The 18,380-nt window shown below is 40.1% G+C and overlaps 1 protein-coding gene across 3 annotated transcripts in view; it reads right to left on the bottom strand.

Annotated features, from left to right (window-relative positions):
• Positions 1 to 16,992, bottom strand: part of ZC3H12C (zinc finger CCCH-type containing 12C) — a 76,689-nt gene extending 59,697 nt beyond the window's left edge. Inside the window, exons 1-2 of one of the 3 annotated variants that reach the window (XM_069554969.1) lie at positions 16,654 to 16,992; positions 3,457 to 3,598 (exon numbers count right to left, since the gene is read on the bottom strand). In XM_069554969.1, coding sequence (XP_069411070.1) covers positions 3,457 to 3,598; positions 16,654 to 16,742 — 231 coding nt within the window. In that variant the 5' untranslated portion in view covers positions 16,743 to 16,992. Of the gene's footprint in view, positions 1 to 3,456; positions 3,599 to 12,486; positions 12,827 to 16,653 lie in introns of those variants that run through there. The other 2 variants (XM_069554970.1, XM_069554972.1) reach the window with 2 other exon arrangements.
• Positions 16,993 to 18,380: the final 1,388 nt, after the last annotated feature.

Genomic DNA, 18,380 nt, shown 5'->3' with positions numbered 1-18,380 from the left:
AAAGATCAGTGACGGTAGAGTGATGCTTATATGATTACAGAAATTATTAAGCATCTAAGTGTGGAAGATTCTTGAGGAAGGGGTACAATGGATACTCTAAGGACAGCTTGTTAAACAAAGTGACTAACTAGATAAAAAGACTGATGAAAGATTGTTAAATATAAAAACTTAGCACAGTCTCGACCTGCTTCCTTGTCGGTGCATCTTTCCTCCTCTGTGCCTGAGTATGTCGTGTGCATCGTGTGTGCACACGCATGGGGAGAAGGGGGTGCAGGGAGCACAGAACCCGTTCACCACATTTCTCACTCTTGGAAGAGATTCTTAAGCCATTGGGTTTGGTAAGCATAGGGCTACCTTATTAGGAAGCAAAGATTTAGCAATTAAACTATCAGTCTCTAGATTCAGTACTTTTTCTTTTTTTGGCCATGCTACACACATGCAAGATCTGAGTTCCCAGACCAGGGATCAAACCCATACCCCCTATAGTGGAAGTACAGATTCTCAACCATTGGACTGCCAGGGAAGTCCCTAGACCTAGTATTTCTGAAATAAATAACTGATTACTTTATCTTCTAATTCTGATTATTTTATCCTCTAATTCTGATTATTTTTTAAGAGCTAACACAAAAAACTGCAGAAGAGGCTAAGTACACATTGACAGGAAAATTATTTCAGGATTTTGATCAAATATAAATCCATGTTGAACTGAATTAGCATATACTAGGTGCTTATCATCAAGTAAGTACTCAGTCTATTAAAATGCACATAAAACTTAAGTACTCATTTGCTATCAATGTGGGAAATAAACATTTATAATCTACCTGTTATTTTGAGGAATGCTTAGGCCCAAGACTCAGCACCTGGTAGCGCTCTTGCCAAATTCACATTCTGCTTTCTGGCTGTCACTCAGGAATTCCAAAGTGCTTTTTCTACCTGCCAGATCTTCACTCAGGTGCTATCCCAGCATGTGATGGTCTAGAAGCCAAGCTGCAGCTGCCAACCTGGCATGTGCTTCCCAGCCACCTAGGCCAGTAGTAAAATTTTCTGCATCAACCAGATTCACAAAATTAATTTTGTGAAGGTTTTTTTCTTACAAGCCAGCCCCTGATGTTTTCTTCAGAGTCACACTTATAGTAACTATATTCTGAACCTACTCTCTTAGTACAGAAAATCTTTTTAATTTGTGGATCAGGATTGACTTCAAACATTATATGCCTCTGATTCCCTATAGCTGTTCTTATTCAAAGGGAGAGATTAAAGACCTTAGGACCTCTAAAGAGGTCTCTTTAATGCAATCAAAAGGCCTGAAAGAACACTGAAAAATAAAAAAGTTAATGGGAAATTAAAGGGCAGCAATTTAAGGCATTTTGTTTTTCTTACTTACAGAGATTAACTAGAATTGTCTCCACCGTCCATTTTAAAGAATGTGGAGTACTTTCTATAATTCTGCAATTTCTCTTGGCCAATTTATTCATCCCATCCAGAAATAGGTCAGGAAGTCTTTTTTCCAAAGCTTTACAATTTGGGGGGTAAGAGTGGGGAGTATCTGGAAGGTATGCCCTGAAATACTTTAAACTAGGAAAGGGCATAGAAAAACAGAGCTGCTGGTTCAACTTCCAACCTCAGGAAAACCTAGAACACACACAGAAGGGAGCACAGGAGGATCAAGAGGTGCAGAGATCTGCAGGCAGATATGCCCCGTTTATGGAACACAAATATTTTTAAAATAAACTGGGAACTTAGCTTATTTTGAAAGTTACACCATCCTATCCTTACACAAAGCCCTGACAATCCAAAGCATTAGATTTACTTAGTTTATCCATAGGCCTTAAATGATAAAAACCATAAAAACTCAGAAACAGAAGGGAAGGTGGCAGGGCACAACCTTTAAAAGAATGGCATAGCCGGAGGACACAACATAAACTGATTATAATCAATGGATCAAGATGGCAGACGATTCAACTTGACTAGACCTTAATCCTCAGTATACACTCATTGTAACACAGCAGCAAGCTAAATAACACACCCAGAGGTGCCATGACAATTCCAAGGCCGACCATCAAAAACCAAAACGTGGGCAACGGCCCAATCCTGGAAATCTCAGCCCCTTCCCCATAATGGTTGTCATAATCCTCCCACTCGTTAGCCTGTGAAATTACCCAGCCCATAAAGCAAACCACACCACATTTCAAAGTTGCACTCGCCCTCTGTGAAGGTCCACACTCTGTGGAATGTGTCTCTCTCTGAATAAAGCCACTTCTTATCTGTTACTTTGTCTCTCACTGAATTCTTTCTGCAATGAGACATCAAGAAACTGAGCTTCATTAGGTCCTAAAACCAGGTCTGAGATCTCAGGTGGGAGAGTGGACTTTGGCTGGGTTCGAGTCCCAGCTACATGGGTTAGAGTCCCAGGCAGGATTTTGGCTGGCTTCAGGTCCCAAACTGGGTTTCGCTAGGTTCAAGTCCTGGCATATGTGTTCAAGTTCCAATCTTATGTAAATGGTTTCATATAAATTAAATCTCTCTTCCAGATAACCTGGTTGCTAAAGAAAAATAAAATTTTGGACATTAAAAATGGATGACAATAGGATTATAACCTGTGAGATGAGGTCAAACAGATACTCAATGAAAAAATTAATGGTGTAAATGTATTTAAAAGAAAGAAAGCAATTAAACATTTAAATTACAAATTAAAATGATCAAAGAAATCAAAAATAAAGGCAGACAAAGCAATTAAAGGTTTTAAATGCAAATAACCATGGAAGAAATAAAAACTTTAAGATTTATACCCTCCATTCCATTTCTCATAAAGAATACTAAACCTATAAGTTCTATGGGTATGTTCTAGCAAACTCTTCTGTTAGTGAGATTTTCTAGGGTACCTAAGAATATGAAAAACATCCCAACCGGTTTATGAGAATAGCATAATTATGTTGACAAACCTAACAAAGATGGACAAAACTAACCAAATATATGTGTAATCTTACTTATACTTTATCCAAAAGTCCTAAATATAAGAAAGATAGGTTATATAGTATATTCAAATTATAATAATACACATTAACCAGTAGATTTTATTCTATGATAATAGATGTTTCTAATATTGAACATTGTTAATTCAATTCATTTAATCATAAGTAATGATTAAAGACTTGTATTGGATAGATGTGGAAGATGAAAGAGACATGAAGAACCAAGAACCTTGAGATTTTTGGTTTGAGCAGCTGAGAAGTAGGTATTAACTCTTATGTAAGTGGGGAAGACTTGGAAAGAGACAGATTTGGAAGGACAAAAGTTCTGTTTTAGATAATTTTGTTTCAGATACTAATTGCTATCCAAGTAGAGCTGTCCCAAGATAGCTGGGTAACAGAGAGAAGTCGGGATTGGAGATAAATATTTAGTAGTCATTAGCATGTAGATGGAGAAGGCAATGGCAGCCCACTCCAGTACTCTTGCCTGGAAAATCCCATGGACGGAGGAGCCTGGTGGGCTGTCATCTATGGGGTCGCACAGAGTCAGACACGACTGAAGTGACTTAGCAGCAGCAGCAGCAGCATGTAGATGGTATTTAAAAATATAGTATTGGATGGATGAAAAACTGTAGAAAAAAGAAGAGTGTTCAGGATCCAAATTTTAGTAATCTAACAATAGAAAGATACTAGATACTAGCTAGATTTGTGAATACCATATTTTCATATAGTATATGTTGCTATACTAATTATTTTTGAAATCAAGCTAAATTAGGACCTTGATACAAAATTATTTAATATAAACCTTATTATATCACAAGGTTGGTTTCCTGCTGGCCTCTGAATACTTCAGTTTCAGTAGCAGTGTCATTTTTGTGATCTGTAAATGATCTGAATCTTTTTTGAGGGGCAGTCGTTTTTAAAGTGTTCTGCAAACTGCCTCAGAGCCTGAGTAATGAGGGCACTGGGACTCTGACTCTAAGACTTTATTTGAAGAAAGGGTTTTATTCCAAGAGACAAATCTGTTTCATTTACTCTAAATCATATTTTATAAATATCATGTAGTAGTGGACAATGGTGAAAAGTAGAGTGGGTCTCAAAGTCTGAGATAAGGATGGAATCATTAAGTGGGCTGAAAGCAGTAAAATTCAGCCTTAGTGACATTTAAGCCTTACTTAAAATGACTGACTGCATGCTTAACTGAAAAAGAAAATAACATGAGTCAAATGCTGAAAATACATTTTGAAGATATGCCTAAAAGATACTTAGGAATTTAGTAATTTAAGGGAATCTTCCCATAATATATAAATCTATTTTCAAGTTTCTTATGTTTAACTTTTATAGATATTTACAGGAATATATGTATGTAAGCAGGGGATACCTATGTCAGGAAACAATAGCCACTAGCATTTAAAATATGAAATAACAGAAAAAGACCCATTAAAATCAGAAATAAGCTCAAATACCTATTATTAATCCCATACTGTTCTATGATCTCAACCAATGCAACAAGACAAGAAAAAAAAGCTGAAGTTTTTTAAAAATTGGTATTATTTTGGGGTCACTAAGATCCTGAAAATCAAGAGACTCAACTGAAAAAGTACTGGAAGTCAGTCCTACAATATAACTAACAGTACATAAAAGTTCAATAGGGGATTCCCACGTGGCTGGGTAGTAAAGAATCCACCTGCCAATGCAAGAGAGGCAGATTTGATCCCTGAGTCGGGCAGATCTCCGGAGAAGGAAATGGCAACACACTTCACTATTCTTGCCTGGAAAATCCCATGAACAGAGAAGCCTCGTGGGCTACAGTCCATGGGGTCACAGAGTCAGACATGACTGAGTACAGGGTAACTAGGTTATTTAAGATTGAATAACTTTCCTTTATACCACCCACTACAAGGTATAATATATAGGCATATCAAGTATAAAATATAGTAAGGCAAAATCTCATTCATAATAATGATTGCTAACGTCTCTCAGGGGCTTAAACATTATTGGTTAATATCCACAACCATGATATTATATGATATTACCATGGTAATAGGTACTATCATCACAATTTCACACAAAAAACTGAGGCTTAGGAAAATGTAAGAAATTTGCCCAAGAATACACAAATGTCAGAACAGGAATTCAAATTCAGTCTTTCTGACTCTATTGAAAGAGTTGCTTAGCACCATTATGTCATTCTTATCTATCAAATTAACAAAGACAGGTTGTGCAGGGAAAGAGTGATGGATACTGAGAGCAACACGCATGGATTTCTAAAAAGAATATAAATTGGTGCAAATTTTCCAGAGGGCAATTTGCATGATCACATCTAGGAATTTGTATAAAATACAGTCATAAGTGTGTACAAAGATCTACATACATGGACATGTATCATTGTTCATTATAACAATAAAAAAATGGTCATACTCTAAATACTTAATATAAGCTTGATTAAATTACAGTCATACTTGAACATGCTGAATGCCACTTGGCATTCAAAATAATCACAATATTCATATACAAAAATAATCTTTAAAGGATATTTAATGATACAGGAAAACATGGTATACTGAATGAACAGTAAGAAACAGAACTACATATGCATACAAATTTTTTAAAGCATGTGTTTATAGTTACTAGGAGAGTTAAAGAAAATTACCAAAACTTTAAGTTATCTCTAGGGGAGAATTATGGATCACTTTTTTTTTTAACTTTTTCTCTATTTAAAAAATGTGATAAAATAAATGGGTTAAAATATTTAACTCATGTGAGAAGTTGCTATCTGACTCAGGGAGCTCAACCCAGTGCTCTGTGACAACCAAGAGGGGTGAGAGGGGGTGAGACAGGGGAGGGAGGTTCAAGAGGGAGAGGACATATGTATACCTGTGGTTGATTCCTGTTGATGTATGGCAAAAACCAGCACAATATTGTAAAGCAAATATCTTGCAATAAAAAAAAAAGAAAAAAAATACTGAACTTTAACTCAAAATTTAGTTTTAAAAGATAAAATGAAGTGGTCAAAATAATAGAAATGCCCTTTAGAAAACATCTCTATTTGAAACCATTTTTTTTCTATGCATGATACTGCTAATTTTCACACACTTTATGACTTAAAAATTTTATGTTACTTAAGGCACTTTTCTATCTTAGCAAAAATAGAAATACCTACTTTATCAAAATAGATAATTTATTAAACATTTCCAGCATTTTAGATCTATACTAATCATTTAAAATGATAGCAAAATTCCAAAAGGTATCTAATACATAAAATCGCCAACTCAGTGGGAGCAATTCAAGGAAAATGATGACTTAAAGATAAAAAACATTTAAGTCAACAGTGAGGAGGCAGCCTTAATTACATGGGAAACCTGCTCCCTGTTAAGTACACAAAACAATAAATTATAAAATAAAAGCCAAGATTTAAAAATGACCAAAGTTACAGAATAAGGATAAAATTAAGCCCACATAAATTTGAATAGGAAATCAGTAGAGATGACTAAGAACAAAGAACAGAAACTAACTTTAGCTTCACCCTAAAAGATAGGAGGTAACAAATTTCAGAGTCCTTTGAAAAATCTAGGGCTTCCCCGATAGCTCAGTTGGTAAAGAATCTGCCTGCAATGCAGGTGATCCTGGTTCAATTCCTGGGTCAGGAAGATTCCCCTAGAGAAAGGAAAGGTGACCCACTCCAGTATTCTTGCATTTCCCTTGTGGCTCAGTTGGTAAAGAATCTGCCCACAATGCAGGAGACCTGGGTTCGATCCCTAGGTTAAGAAGATCCCCTGGAGAAGGGAAAGGCTACCCACTCCAGTATTTTGGCCTAGAGAATTCCAGGGTCCCAAAGAGTTGGGCATGACTGAGTGACTTTCACTTGGAAAAATCCAAAATGTAAACTGACATATTAAAAGCAGTAAATTTGATATTACAAATATTTTTTAATCTGGTAATCTCAATTACTCAGAACACAAGAGTCAGTGAATAAGTAGACAGAAAAACAAAACAAAATCTCTGTCTAATCAATTCAGTGAATACTGCTAAATCATTTTATAATAACATTAAGTGCCTTCTAGGTTCTGGGCACTTTTACACTCATTAGCTTGAATTAGTAAAAACAACTTGCAAAGTCCTGAACAAGAAATCAAAGAGAAACTGAGTTCTATCTAGGGTCAGAGCCAGTACAGGACAGAGCTGGGATTTAAACCCAGGTCTAACTGATGCTGGCTTCCCCAGTGGCTCAACGGTCAAGAATCTGCCTGCAATGCAGGAGCCGCAGGAAGACAGCGGGTTTGATCCCTGGGTGGGGAAGATCCCCTGGAAGAGGGCATGGCCACCCATTCCAGTATTGTTGCCTGGAGACTCCCATGGACAGAGGAGCCTGGCGGGCTACAGTCTATAGGGTTTCAGAGTTGAACTCGGCTGAAGCCAGTTAGCATGCACGCACTAGCTAACATCAGAGGGCCCAACTGCTCTCTTTCAAAGTAAAGTCTCTCAGTTCTCCAACCTAGGCAGTCTGAGAGTCCTACAGGCCTTTAATTGTTGCCTAAAATACTTTTATTTTAGCCATAATATTAGCTGTTGTCATTCAGCTTCACAGTCCATAGCAGTTATCTGCTTCAAATTAGAGGAAGTGACAACATCAACAAGGAAAGAAGACCAAAAATCACTGCTATAAATCAATAGAAATCATTGAATTCTGCTGTCCTCATCATCATTAATAATAATAATAAAGCTAAACAAGCATTGCTGTTTAGTTAGGATAAATCAGAAATCTTGATAACTTCTGTTCCATCACCTGGAAGATAGGCAAAACAACAGTATAAACTTTATACAACTGATGTAAAACTAAATTAGATAATATAAGTAAAGTGCTTAATACTGTACCTGGCATAAATTAGTGCCCAATAAATATTGGCTATTATTATGTTTTACAGTAAGTGAATTTAAAGGCTATATGACTCGAAGGTAGAAAAATATAATTCATGGGTATAAATTTTTCTATTTAAAAGTTAAAATGTTTTGCTCTTGGAAGATCTTAAGACTAACTTTTAGAAATTCACTTTTATAATAACCTTCCCCAGCTAAGTGGGGTAGATAAGGCTCATTATATTTTTATAGGGTAAATGTATACGGACACTCAAGAAATGACATTATACATTTTAAGTTAATTTTAAAATGTTGGGTATACCAATTGTGTTATTTGCTCTGCACTGATTATTACGATCATCTCTTAACCATTTCCCGGTTTTTGTTCATCCTACCACATCTCAGCAGATCCATTTAAAGAGCATACTCTGTGGCCTTAAACATTCATGAAGTATCTACGAGGTGCCAAACACTGCAGAAGACTTGGGATAAAACAACAGCCCAGAGTCCTGGCCCTTGAGGAGCCTAAAGACTCCAAACAAGATAAAGAAGATCCTAGACACAGTATAAGGTACAGCTATAAACATTCTGTATGACTGTTCATCCTGACGACAAATCTAGGTTTTAGCTAGTATTTTTTTGTTGTTTTATAGATGGAGATCACAGGCACAGAAAGCAAAAAAGGAATAAAAATGAAACAGCTAACTATCACCAAATATGCAAGTGCTATAGACTGATTCACAGTATTTTGAAAACACAGGAGAGTAAATAAATCATTTTGCCTAAAGATGGGGGATTAGAAAATGCTTGTGTTTTCAATTTAAAACCCAAGTAAAAATTCTGTAACATACAAATACAGCAATAAAAAAAATAGGGGAGTGTTTTTCAGGCGGTTTTACTTTTCTCTGCTTTTTTCTTAATCAACCTGCTCTACTTTAATATCTTAAAATATAAGTAGAACAAAAACCAGCTTAAAATTGTGCTAATGCTCATCTAGCAAACTGTCAAAATTTTAAAGTTAATAGTGCATTCATACATGGAATAAAATCAGCTCTCTCTTTGCTGATGAGTGTACATATCAATCAGCTTTTCTGGAAAACTTTTTCATCATCAAAGACCTTAAAGTTTATTCTCTTTGATCACTACTTCTACAAATTCATCCTAAGAACACAGATGCAGAAAAAAATTTTACTATGATGTTCAACTCAAGTATGATATTAAAATATTGTGTGTGCTCAGTTACTCAGTAGTATCCGACTCTTTGCAGCCCTATGAATTGTAGCCTGTAGACAGGCTCCTCTGTCCATGGAATTTTCCAGGCAAGAATACTGGAGTGGGTTGCCATTTCCTACTCCAGGGAATTGTCCCGAACCAGGGATTGAACCTGAGTCTCTTGTGTCTCCTGGACTGGCATGTGGATTCTTTACCACTGTGCTACCTGGGACGCCATTAAAATATTAGGGAGTAACAAATACTGAAATAGGAGAATGATTACATAAAATATGTTCTTAGGAAGAAAATGTTTGAAATATTTTTAAGCTCATGAGAAAATCCTTAGTGCATGTTAAATGGGGATGGAAAGATGGAGCACTAAGCTCTATAAACAGTGTTAATTCCAATTATACAAGAAAAAGATACACCTTTTTAGAACCAAACCTCTGAGATGCCATTATATAGTTTAAATCTCACAATAAGATATATTTATTAACATGTATTAAGTTAAAGAGACCTTAATATTTGGTTCTCAGCCAACTTGAACCAAATATTCCAACTGGTTGGAACACTTGCTCTGCTGTTATTAACTGTGAGACCTCTAGTAAGTTATTTAAACACAAGTTAGTTTGGTTTCCTCATCAGAAAAGTAAAAACAAGTACTGAAATACTTCTTCATAGGAGTCCAGTAGGTATTAGATGCATTAATGTATGTACAGCACTTAGAACAGTACTTGGCACAGTGTCACCTACTATTATCAATCTTAACCTACAATGGTGTAAAGCAAGTGAGCTCTAAGCTGAGGCCTGAGTAATGCGCTGTGAACCAGGCAAAAGGTGAGAGGGACTAGAGGAAGAATATTCCAGGCAAGCAGGAAGACCTTGGGATTTTTATTCCCTATCCACCTTTAGAGATCAGTTAATTTATCTTAAAGGCAGAATGCTTTGAATGTTCAGACATCTGCTTATGGGTTTTACTTGATGCTAGTTAACTGGGCATAAGAATAATCATGCATCTTTACATTTTCAAACTATATTTATCAACATACAAACACACAATGACACACATTTTAAAGGACAAACTAAAAAACAGTATCACAGGAAGGCAGAACTGCCTGGTAGTTAAGGGATGACTTTCAAAGTCAGACTCAGGGGTTCAAACTCCCTTCTAAAATTTACTAGACAGATATGTGATGTTGGGCAAGTTATTTAAACTTTCAGTCTCAGTTTCCTCATCTGCAAAATGAAAATAATAAAAACAAAGGATAAGCATGACATTGGCATATCTGTGCACAATTGTTGTTCAGTCACCCAGTCATGTCCTACTTTTCAGTAGCTATTATTATGTTAGCTATAAAAACCAAAGCAAAGTTAGAGAACTGATATCTCATCACAGACCTGAAAATTATCTTTATACCATCAGATCCAAAATACAGTTGCTCAGTCGTGATATCCACTGAACACCTGGGGTCCAATTTGGCAGATATAATCCATGAAAACATAGCTTGAGAAGCCAGTAACATAAAATAGGATACTATTAGTCCAGTAATTAAAACAAAAATGTAGTAAAAGGAAATGACTAATAAAAACTTCCATCAGCATACAAACATTCCAAGTTTCTGTTTCCTATCTTTTAATATTTTCCATTATAATAAATAATTTCATTAGACTTTCATTTTTAAGAGCAGGTTAAAAAAGTGGCCTCTTTTTTGTTGTTTTGTTTAAAAGTTCATTTTACTTTACATATAGTGTTTAAGTACTTGTGTAATGCTGGAGGTAGAAATGTAACTTACTTTGAAAGTAAAATGCATTCTTAAACTAAATAAAATACTCAAACATTTGAAATTATAGATACACAGTCAGTTACTAGACCATTCTGATTTTTAGGGTACCTTCAAGTAGACAGATTAAGGTAATTTAAAATCAGAATGCCAAACTGGAAAACAGGTGGACAGAGAGGCAAGTCTGAAATAATCTTCCCGGGGTTGTCAACAATAAGACAATTTTACAAATACTTGGTGAAACTATCCTTATATTCAAACAACAGATAACACCAAAATTGAGAAACTGCCACTAAATGTGATTAAGTAAATGAAAGTCATACCCTCATACCCTAAATATACTGACTTTAAAAAATATATAACACATTATATTCCTTGTGGTTTTAATAAAGTCCAAAACTTGTATGAGTCTTTTCACTGTTTTCCGTTTATAGTATGCATTAGAAAAACTAAATGAGGAAATAAGAGAACTGACGAACTTTCTCAAATTTCTAAACATACCGAGCCCCAAGTATCTCTGCAACTATTCTATGCTTAAAAAAAACAATAATAAACCGAAATCAATAAGCCTCTCATGGGCATGGGGATATTCCAACACAATCTTGCAACCAATAGGAAAACTTTCCCTAAATCTGGATTAGTATTCCATCCCTTTATCTATCACAAACCAGAATTGTTAACGGTTACCCAAACGGCAAGATACCCAGTTACAGTAATCAGTCCTTGGAAGCTTTAGGCTGTTTTTAAGGACCTCAAGGGGCTAAGGACAAGACAGTTAAGGGAAGAAAAGCAGGATTCATTTCTCCAAGTTATATCTTTAACACCTCTTTGTAGGGAGTTTAACGTGGGAACCGGTCCAGCTGAATGAGCTCAGGGCGAAAATGAGAATTCGTCTGGAGATTGAGGGGTTAGGGGTGCAGGCGGGATGGGAGGACAGAGGGGATTTCGCCACGGCCCGCCTGGGGGCGGCAGTTTAGCTGGACCGACGGATAATAAAAATCGAATGGCTGGGGCTGGATCTGAGCGGTCGGATGCCGCCTCACCCCACGGGCGCTCCGGGTCCGAGCTGCCGGAGACGGGCTGTGGGTCCGTGCCCATCCGGGGCGCCCGGGCCCGCTTCCATGATCGGCCGGGAGTGGACCAGAGCCCTAGGCCTCGGGGCCAGGGAGACCAGCCTCATCTCGCCCCCCATCCCCGGTGGGGCCGGCTCTGCCCCCGAGGGGAGGATGCGCCGGGCTTTCCACTCGACCCCGCCCGAGCCCCGGGAACGGCCGGGGCGCAGGGACTCGACCTCCCGGCACCAGGGCCTCCCTGGGCCTGGAGCTGAGCCGGCACGGCCGCCCCGGGTCCCGGCCCCTCCGCCCAACGCTCGGGCGCGGCCTCCCGGCCCGCAGCCCTCCCGTCGCCCGGGTCCCCCAGGAGGGCCACGGTCGGCGCGGTCCGCCCCTCCACCCCCTTCCCGAGGGACAAACCTGGGGGCCACTACCCGGCAGGGCCGACCCGGCGAGGGAGAGGCGCGCGGCGGCGGCGGGGCCCGCAGCGACGGCAGCCACCTCGGCCCTGCCGGCTCGGCGCCTCGCCCGCCCGCGGCCCCTGCGCCCCTTCCCCCGGCCCCACGCGCACCCCACCCGCCACGCGCGCGCGCCCCGCTCTGTTGCTCAACCTACTTGCAGCCTCTCCTCATCGGCCATCACCACATGCCCGGGAAGCCGGGGCCGCCCCAGGACCCGCTGGCGGGCGGCCGCCTCTCCTTCAGCCTCAGGCCGCCGCTAGGGCGCCGGGCGAGCGGGAGGCTCCCCCATTGCCGCCCGCCCGCCCGCCGGCCACCCGCCGGGGCCCCGGCTCGGCCCGCCGCCCGCGCCGCCGCTCCGCGAGGAGGGCGAGCCAGTCTTTCCAGCGGCCGGTTCGCCCCTCGCCCGCCCGCCCGCCCGCAGCCGCAGCCGCAGCCGCTGCGCCGCCGCTTCCTCCTCCCCTTTCCTCTTTTCCCTTCTCCTTCGCTTCGTCGGGAGCCGAGCTTGGCAAACCAGCACCTGCTGCTGGAGATCACCGAGAACTGAAACAGGAAACCCCGAGCCCAGGGGAAAACCCGGGAGGCGTGGAGAGGGGTGAGGGGAGCTGCTGGAACCTGTCGGGCTCGACCGGGCCACTGCGGCCGCCCGAGGTTCCCGCGCCGCCTCGCCTCGCGCCCAGCCCGGGGGTCCCGACCTCCCAGTCCCGCTCCCCGCTGCCCGGGCCGGGCAGGCGCCCCTCGGCTCGGTTACGCCTCCTCCACCCGGCAATAGCACGGATCATTCCCTGGGCGGCCAGGGGAATCGCTGTCTTCCTTTTCCCGTGCTTGTTTGTTTATTATCAGTATTCCGTGATGAGGGGGAAAAGAACCCACACCCGGCATTAGCAAGACCAATAAGGGAATCTATTAATAAACAAATGAAGCTGTTGGGATTTCACCCAGGGGAAGGACTTCTTCCAGTAAGGAAACTGGCCCAGTTGGAAGTGGCAACATGTCAAAATGGAGGCGAAAGCCAGGTTGAATCCAGATCTCTTTCCAGAGGTTGGGAGGAGACAGCACCGAGGTGGGAGTTGCGAGTGTGAAAGCCCTGAGCGCATCAGGCCTTTCTACTTCTGCGGAATGTCCAACATCCAGCACAGCCTCGGCCAGCGTTTCAGCAATGTTCAAATCGTCTCACTCACCTGCCTGTGGAATTGTCTCCTGATGCCTCACTCCTAGCCTTGGGCAGGATGCATGTACTTTTAGATGGAGAGGGAATTGTCTCCCTGGATTGTGCCCCTCCCAGGGGTCACAGACCAGGCAGCTGCTTTAAGTGCCTTATCTCATTTAAGTGTCACCACAGCCACCTGAACTAGGTGTTATAATCCCCTTTTTCCTACAGAAGACAGATTAGAATAACTTCCTGAAATGACCTTCCTTGCATAGGAGGGATCCAGGTCCGTCTTCATTGAAAGCACATATTTGTTTCAGGGGACCTTGAATCACACTTTTGATCACACTATTCACCTTTTAACAAAATTATTTCTTGCTTCTCTGAATTGTTTTCAGTAGGGGCATGCTTGCTTTAACCCTGGGTTCTGCTGAATCTGGTTGGGCTGCTTAATGGTAGTGGTATCTGTGATGCTTACTGGGGTTCACAATTTCCAGTTTCTGTACTAAAAAAACCTGTTTTTATGGCACAGGTGAGCAGTACAGATGCCTCCACCTCTTTGGCCAGCATCTGTTACTCTTTAGCTATGGATGATACGGGGGTCCCAACTGAGAGTGTCTTGCTGGCTGGTGTTCATGGCACAATGACACTGCAAGATGAAAGGCGAGCATCTCAGAGTCTGCTTTCCGCTACAGTAGGCCAAGTCTTGGGGCCTAGTAACTGAAATAGTGGACCAGTAGGCCTCTTTGAGGGCATATGTGAATTCTGTGGTCTACATTTTTAGTACTGCCTTAGGAAGTTTGGCAACCTGCTCTCTGCAGCCAGGTCAGTTTGAATCGGCAGTGAGGGAGGGATGCTCGGGAAAGCATTCCGTGTTCTCTAAGCCAAACCCTCAGAAGTCTCTTGAACAGTATTAGGGAGTGGCAGGGACTTAGAAAGAGGCTGGCTTGCTGACAATAGTAAGTGATGGCATCTGTGGCATGATTTTAGTGATGCCAGGAAGTTCCCCTACTCCACAATAATACCACCCACATAGTCTATCTTATCTCAATTGACTTAACTGAATTCCGCTCAATATTGATTTAGCATGATTGTGTACTATATTAGGTACTTTGGAGTGAGAGAGAGGAAGAAGTATTAAAATAGACAACATTTAGTGAATGTTTACTATGTTCCAGGCACTATTCTGAGCACTTTGCATATATTCTTTCACATAGCACCCACAAAGCCCCTATGAGGGAATAACTATCACTGTTTCCATTTCACAAATGAGAAAACTGAGACCAAGGTTAAGGTCAGTAAATAACAGTACAAAGATTAAAACACAGGCAGTTTACAGTTCAGGACTCATTATGTGAATGATACAGTACCTTACTATGTAGTTGGGAGATAAAAACATGAAAGTTAAAAGAAGACAAAAGGATTTTTAAGTTTTAAATATGTGTCATGGGTAATAAAGGCAATGAAAGTTCAGAAGACAGAGGAATCACTTTAGACTGGAATGGATGAAAAGATAGGGTTTCAAAAGGGGGAGATTTAAACTGGATAATGAAGATGGATAGTACTTTGATAAGCAGAGAGGATAAGGAAGGGCATATGAGTGAAACAGCGTAAGCAAACATAGAATGCCAGGGAAATCTGAAAAATAGGGATTAAAAAAAGCTGGAAAGGAAAAGTAGGACCAAATTACACAGAGATTTACAAATGAGAGAGGGAGAGAGAGAGAGATGGGGAGAGAGACAGAGAGAGTTTGAGCTCATGTTGCCTTTATACACAGAGGAATCTGTGAAGGGTTTTGAAGAGAAGGTAACATGGAGAACATTTCAATTTAGTAAAATCAATATTGTATTGGTTACTGGATGGTTTGGAAAGGGGAAGGATTGACGCAGGGAAACCAGTTTGAAGGTCAGAATGGGAGAACAGACGGGAATGAAGAAATCGTGAGGAACCAGTTAGTGAGACATTGTGACTGACAAAAATCACTGAGACTTTGTAAATGATTAGATACACTTAATGGAGACTAACCTAAGAAAAAGGAGAAGTACAAAATGACCTAGGAGTATGAATATGAAACCTGTAATATCTCTGACTGGAAAAAAGGGAAGTCTGGGGAGAGAGGAACTACTGTTTTGAGCAAATGTTTAGAGGAGTTTGGTTTTAGGCATGCGTTTGTGGTAATAGTGGGGATATACTTGGGGAAATGTTTCATAGCTTTATCTAGAAAAGGCAAAAAGTTGGGTTAGTGAGGCTCTATTTGCTACTGAGAGGATAAGTATGAACATTTTACATGGTCACAATTATAACAATAACCAACCACGGTGTTCATCTTAAGTAAACCAGAGAAGTAAACCAGAGTTCAAAGAATATTTCAATCCTTCTGTGGCTCTGAGATAAATAAACTTTAGGGAATTGCTCTTTTCTTTACTCCAAGTTCTATTTACTTGAAAGGAAAAAAAGATATATAGGAAAGAAATTTCGTGGCTTCAGAGATTGTCAGATTGATGAAAGAAAACTTAAGAGATCATTAAACCTGACCACAATTTTCAGTTTGCAAATGGTGAAACTGAGGATCAAATTTTGAATGTCTGATATTAAAACTTCAAAAATAGGCATTAGGCAAATATGGCACATTTGCTAATTATCAATGTTTGATAGCGCATTTGTATTTTATAAAAGCAGCCTGGACCTTGAATTGTGAGTTTGAATTGTTGAGAGGCTATGGATCCATAATAGGTGAAGACTTGGGATAGCCTCATTAATTAAAAGCAAATACTTTGGAAAGAACAGGTTGGAGGCAGAAGGTGGGAGGAAGAATGGTTGCAACAGCAGAACTTCTTTAAAATGTAGCTCCCAGGTAGACTATCTCACACGGAGATTCATATTTGAACCTAAAAAGACCGAGTTTCAGGAACCCATCACACCTTACTTGGCTGCCTCATCATCCAGATGCCCAGTCACCTTGTCTAAGACCTCTAGGAGCTTCAGAAGTGATGGCCCATAGGTCACCTTCAGGTTCAGAACTGGTACACACCCCTGAAAACTACTTCCAGTTCTATCTGGAGCTTTACTAGCGGTGCCCTTAGGAATATTCTCATCCCCTGCTACACGTGGGGATGAGAATTATTTTCTTTGTTCTCACATCTCCTGCTTTATCAGTTATGCCAAAATACTTACCTTAGTTGAGATGATGTCCCTAGACCATTGGATGCATCTTCTCCAGCGTTTTGTCCAGCACTTGATTTCCTCTGATTGAAGAGCTTCATATATCCAGATGACTACTGTGAATTTTCATTCACAGGTTCTTTTATGTCTTTCAGAGAAGTTCTGGTTAATTCCAACAACCCATGATATGTAACGCTTCCTTAGTATTATTACTCTAAACGGCCACTTCCTAAGCACATAATCTGTGTAAGATGGACACAGAAGGATAAAACAGTTCTTTTCTTTGTACTACAGAGACTGGTTAGAGTTGCTTTTTAATACTGAGTTCTTAGGGAAAGGAAACTAGAGGGTATGAGATATGGGCCGTTGGCCAATCCCACGACTTCTTTCTTTTGATGAGTTACCACGGGGTTCAATATCAGCAGCATGACTCTTGTTTTCAGCATGTGGGAAGTCAGACAGCAAGATTTTCAGTATGCTGTGTCATACAGTTGTGTGATTATTCTACCTGAGCTGGACAGTGTAGTTGCGCTCATTTCACCATATTTGACCAACATAGGAATTTTGAAAAAACAAACACTTAAGAAATACTCCTAAGGTGACATTTTGCCATCTTGACAAGGACCACATCTGTCATTGCAGTTCATCCTGCCCAAAAGTTTTAAAATTGCTATTTCAACATGGATTTTCAAATGTACCAAAAACATCCTCATCACCTCTGCAAGCATCTGTTGTTTTAGAAGGAAGCAGGCATGTAGAATTACAAATGTACAAAAGTGAAAGAGTTGGAAACAGAATTATGGAATTTCCAGGTTAGAGGAAATTTAAAAGGCTAAATCACAAGACTACTGATTGCAGCATTCCTTGCAAAGTCAAAAAAATTAGGATCAACTTAAATGTACATTAATAGGAAACTATTCAAATAAGTTGTAATGTTGCCATATATTAGGGTGCCATTCACCTATGAAAGAGAGTGAAGTGGCCCTATGTGTATGGAATAAACTTCAAGATCCTTTGTTTATTGGAACAGTAAGGTAAAAACCAGTGTATATAGAATGCTATCATTTGTGTGAAAGAGAAAGAATATCTCTGTGTTTGCTTATATATGCATATAATATCTCTGGGAGGAAACATAAGAAACTAGTAGGTATTATCTTGGACAAGGAAACTGGATGATTTGGAAGAAAGGGAGGAAGAGAGACTAACTTTTTATTTTATACCCAACAATGGTTTTTGAATTTTGAATTGGGTACTTGAATTAACTATCCGAAAAAAAATTTTAAGTTTGCATTTATTGGTGATATGTACTACCCCAGGGAAGATCCCCTGGAGGAGGGCATGGCAACCCACTTCAGTATTCTTTCCTGGAGAATCTCATGGACAGAGGAGCCTGGTGGGCTACAGCCCATAGCGTCTCACAGAGTTGGATGTGACTGAAGCAACTTAGCACACACATTACTATTCACGTCATTCTATTTGATTCTATAAATAAACAGATATTATTTTTTTCAAATAGTTGAAAAGGAAGAGAAAAAGAGGAAGTTGAGGGAGTCCTGTGAGTTGCACATGTGGAGTCTGGGGCTTCCCAGGCGAGGGAAAGATTCTTATGATCATGTGGAAGGGGAGATCCCATAATTGCTAAAAGATTCCCAGACAATGTTAATAACACTGATCTTTTTTTAAAAAACAATGTAGTTGTCAAAAGCTCCGAACTCAGATTCTGTTAAGATTTCTGATAG

This window comes from Ovis canadensis, chromosome 15 (assembly GCF_042477335.2).
Source record: "Ovis canadensis isolate MfBH-ARS-UI-01 breed Bighorn chromosome 15, ARS-UI_OviCan_v2, whole genome shotgun sequence".
Taxonomy (NCBI): Eukaryota; Metazoa; Chordata; class Mammalia; order Artiodactyla; family Bovidae; genus Ovis; species Ovis canadensis.
This window is presented reverse-complemented; position numbering and strand designations above follow the sequence as displayed.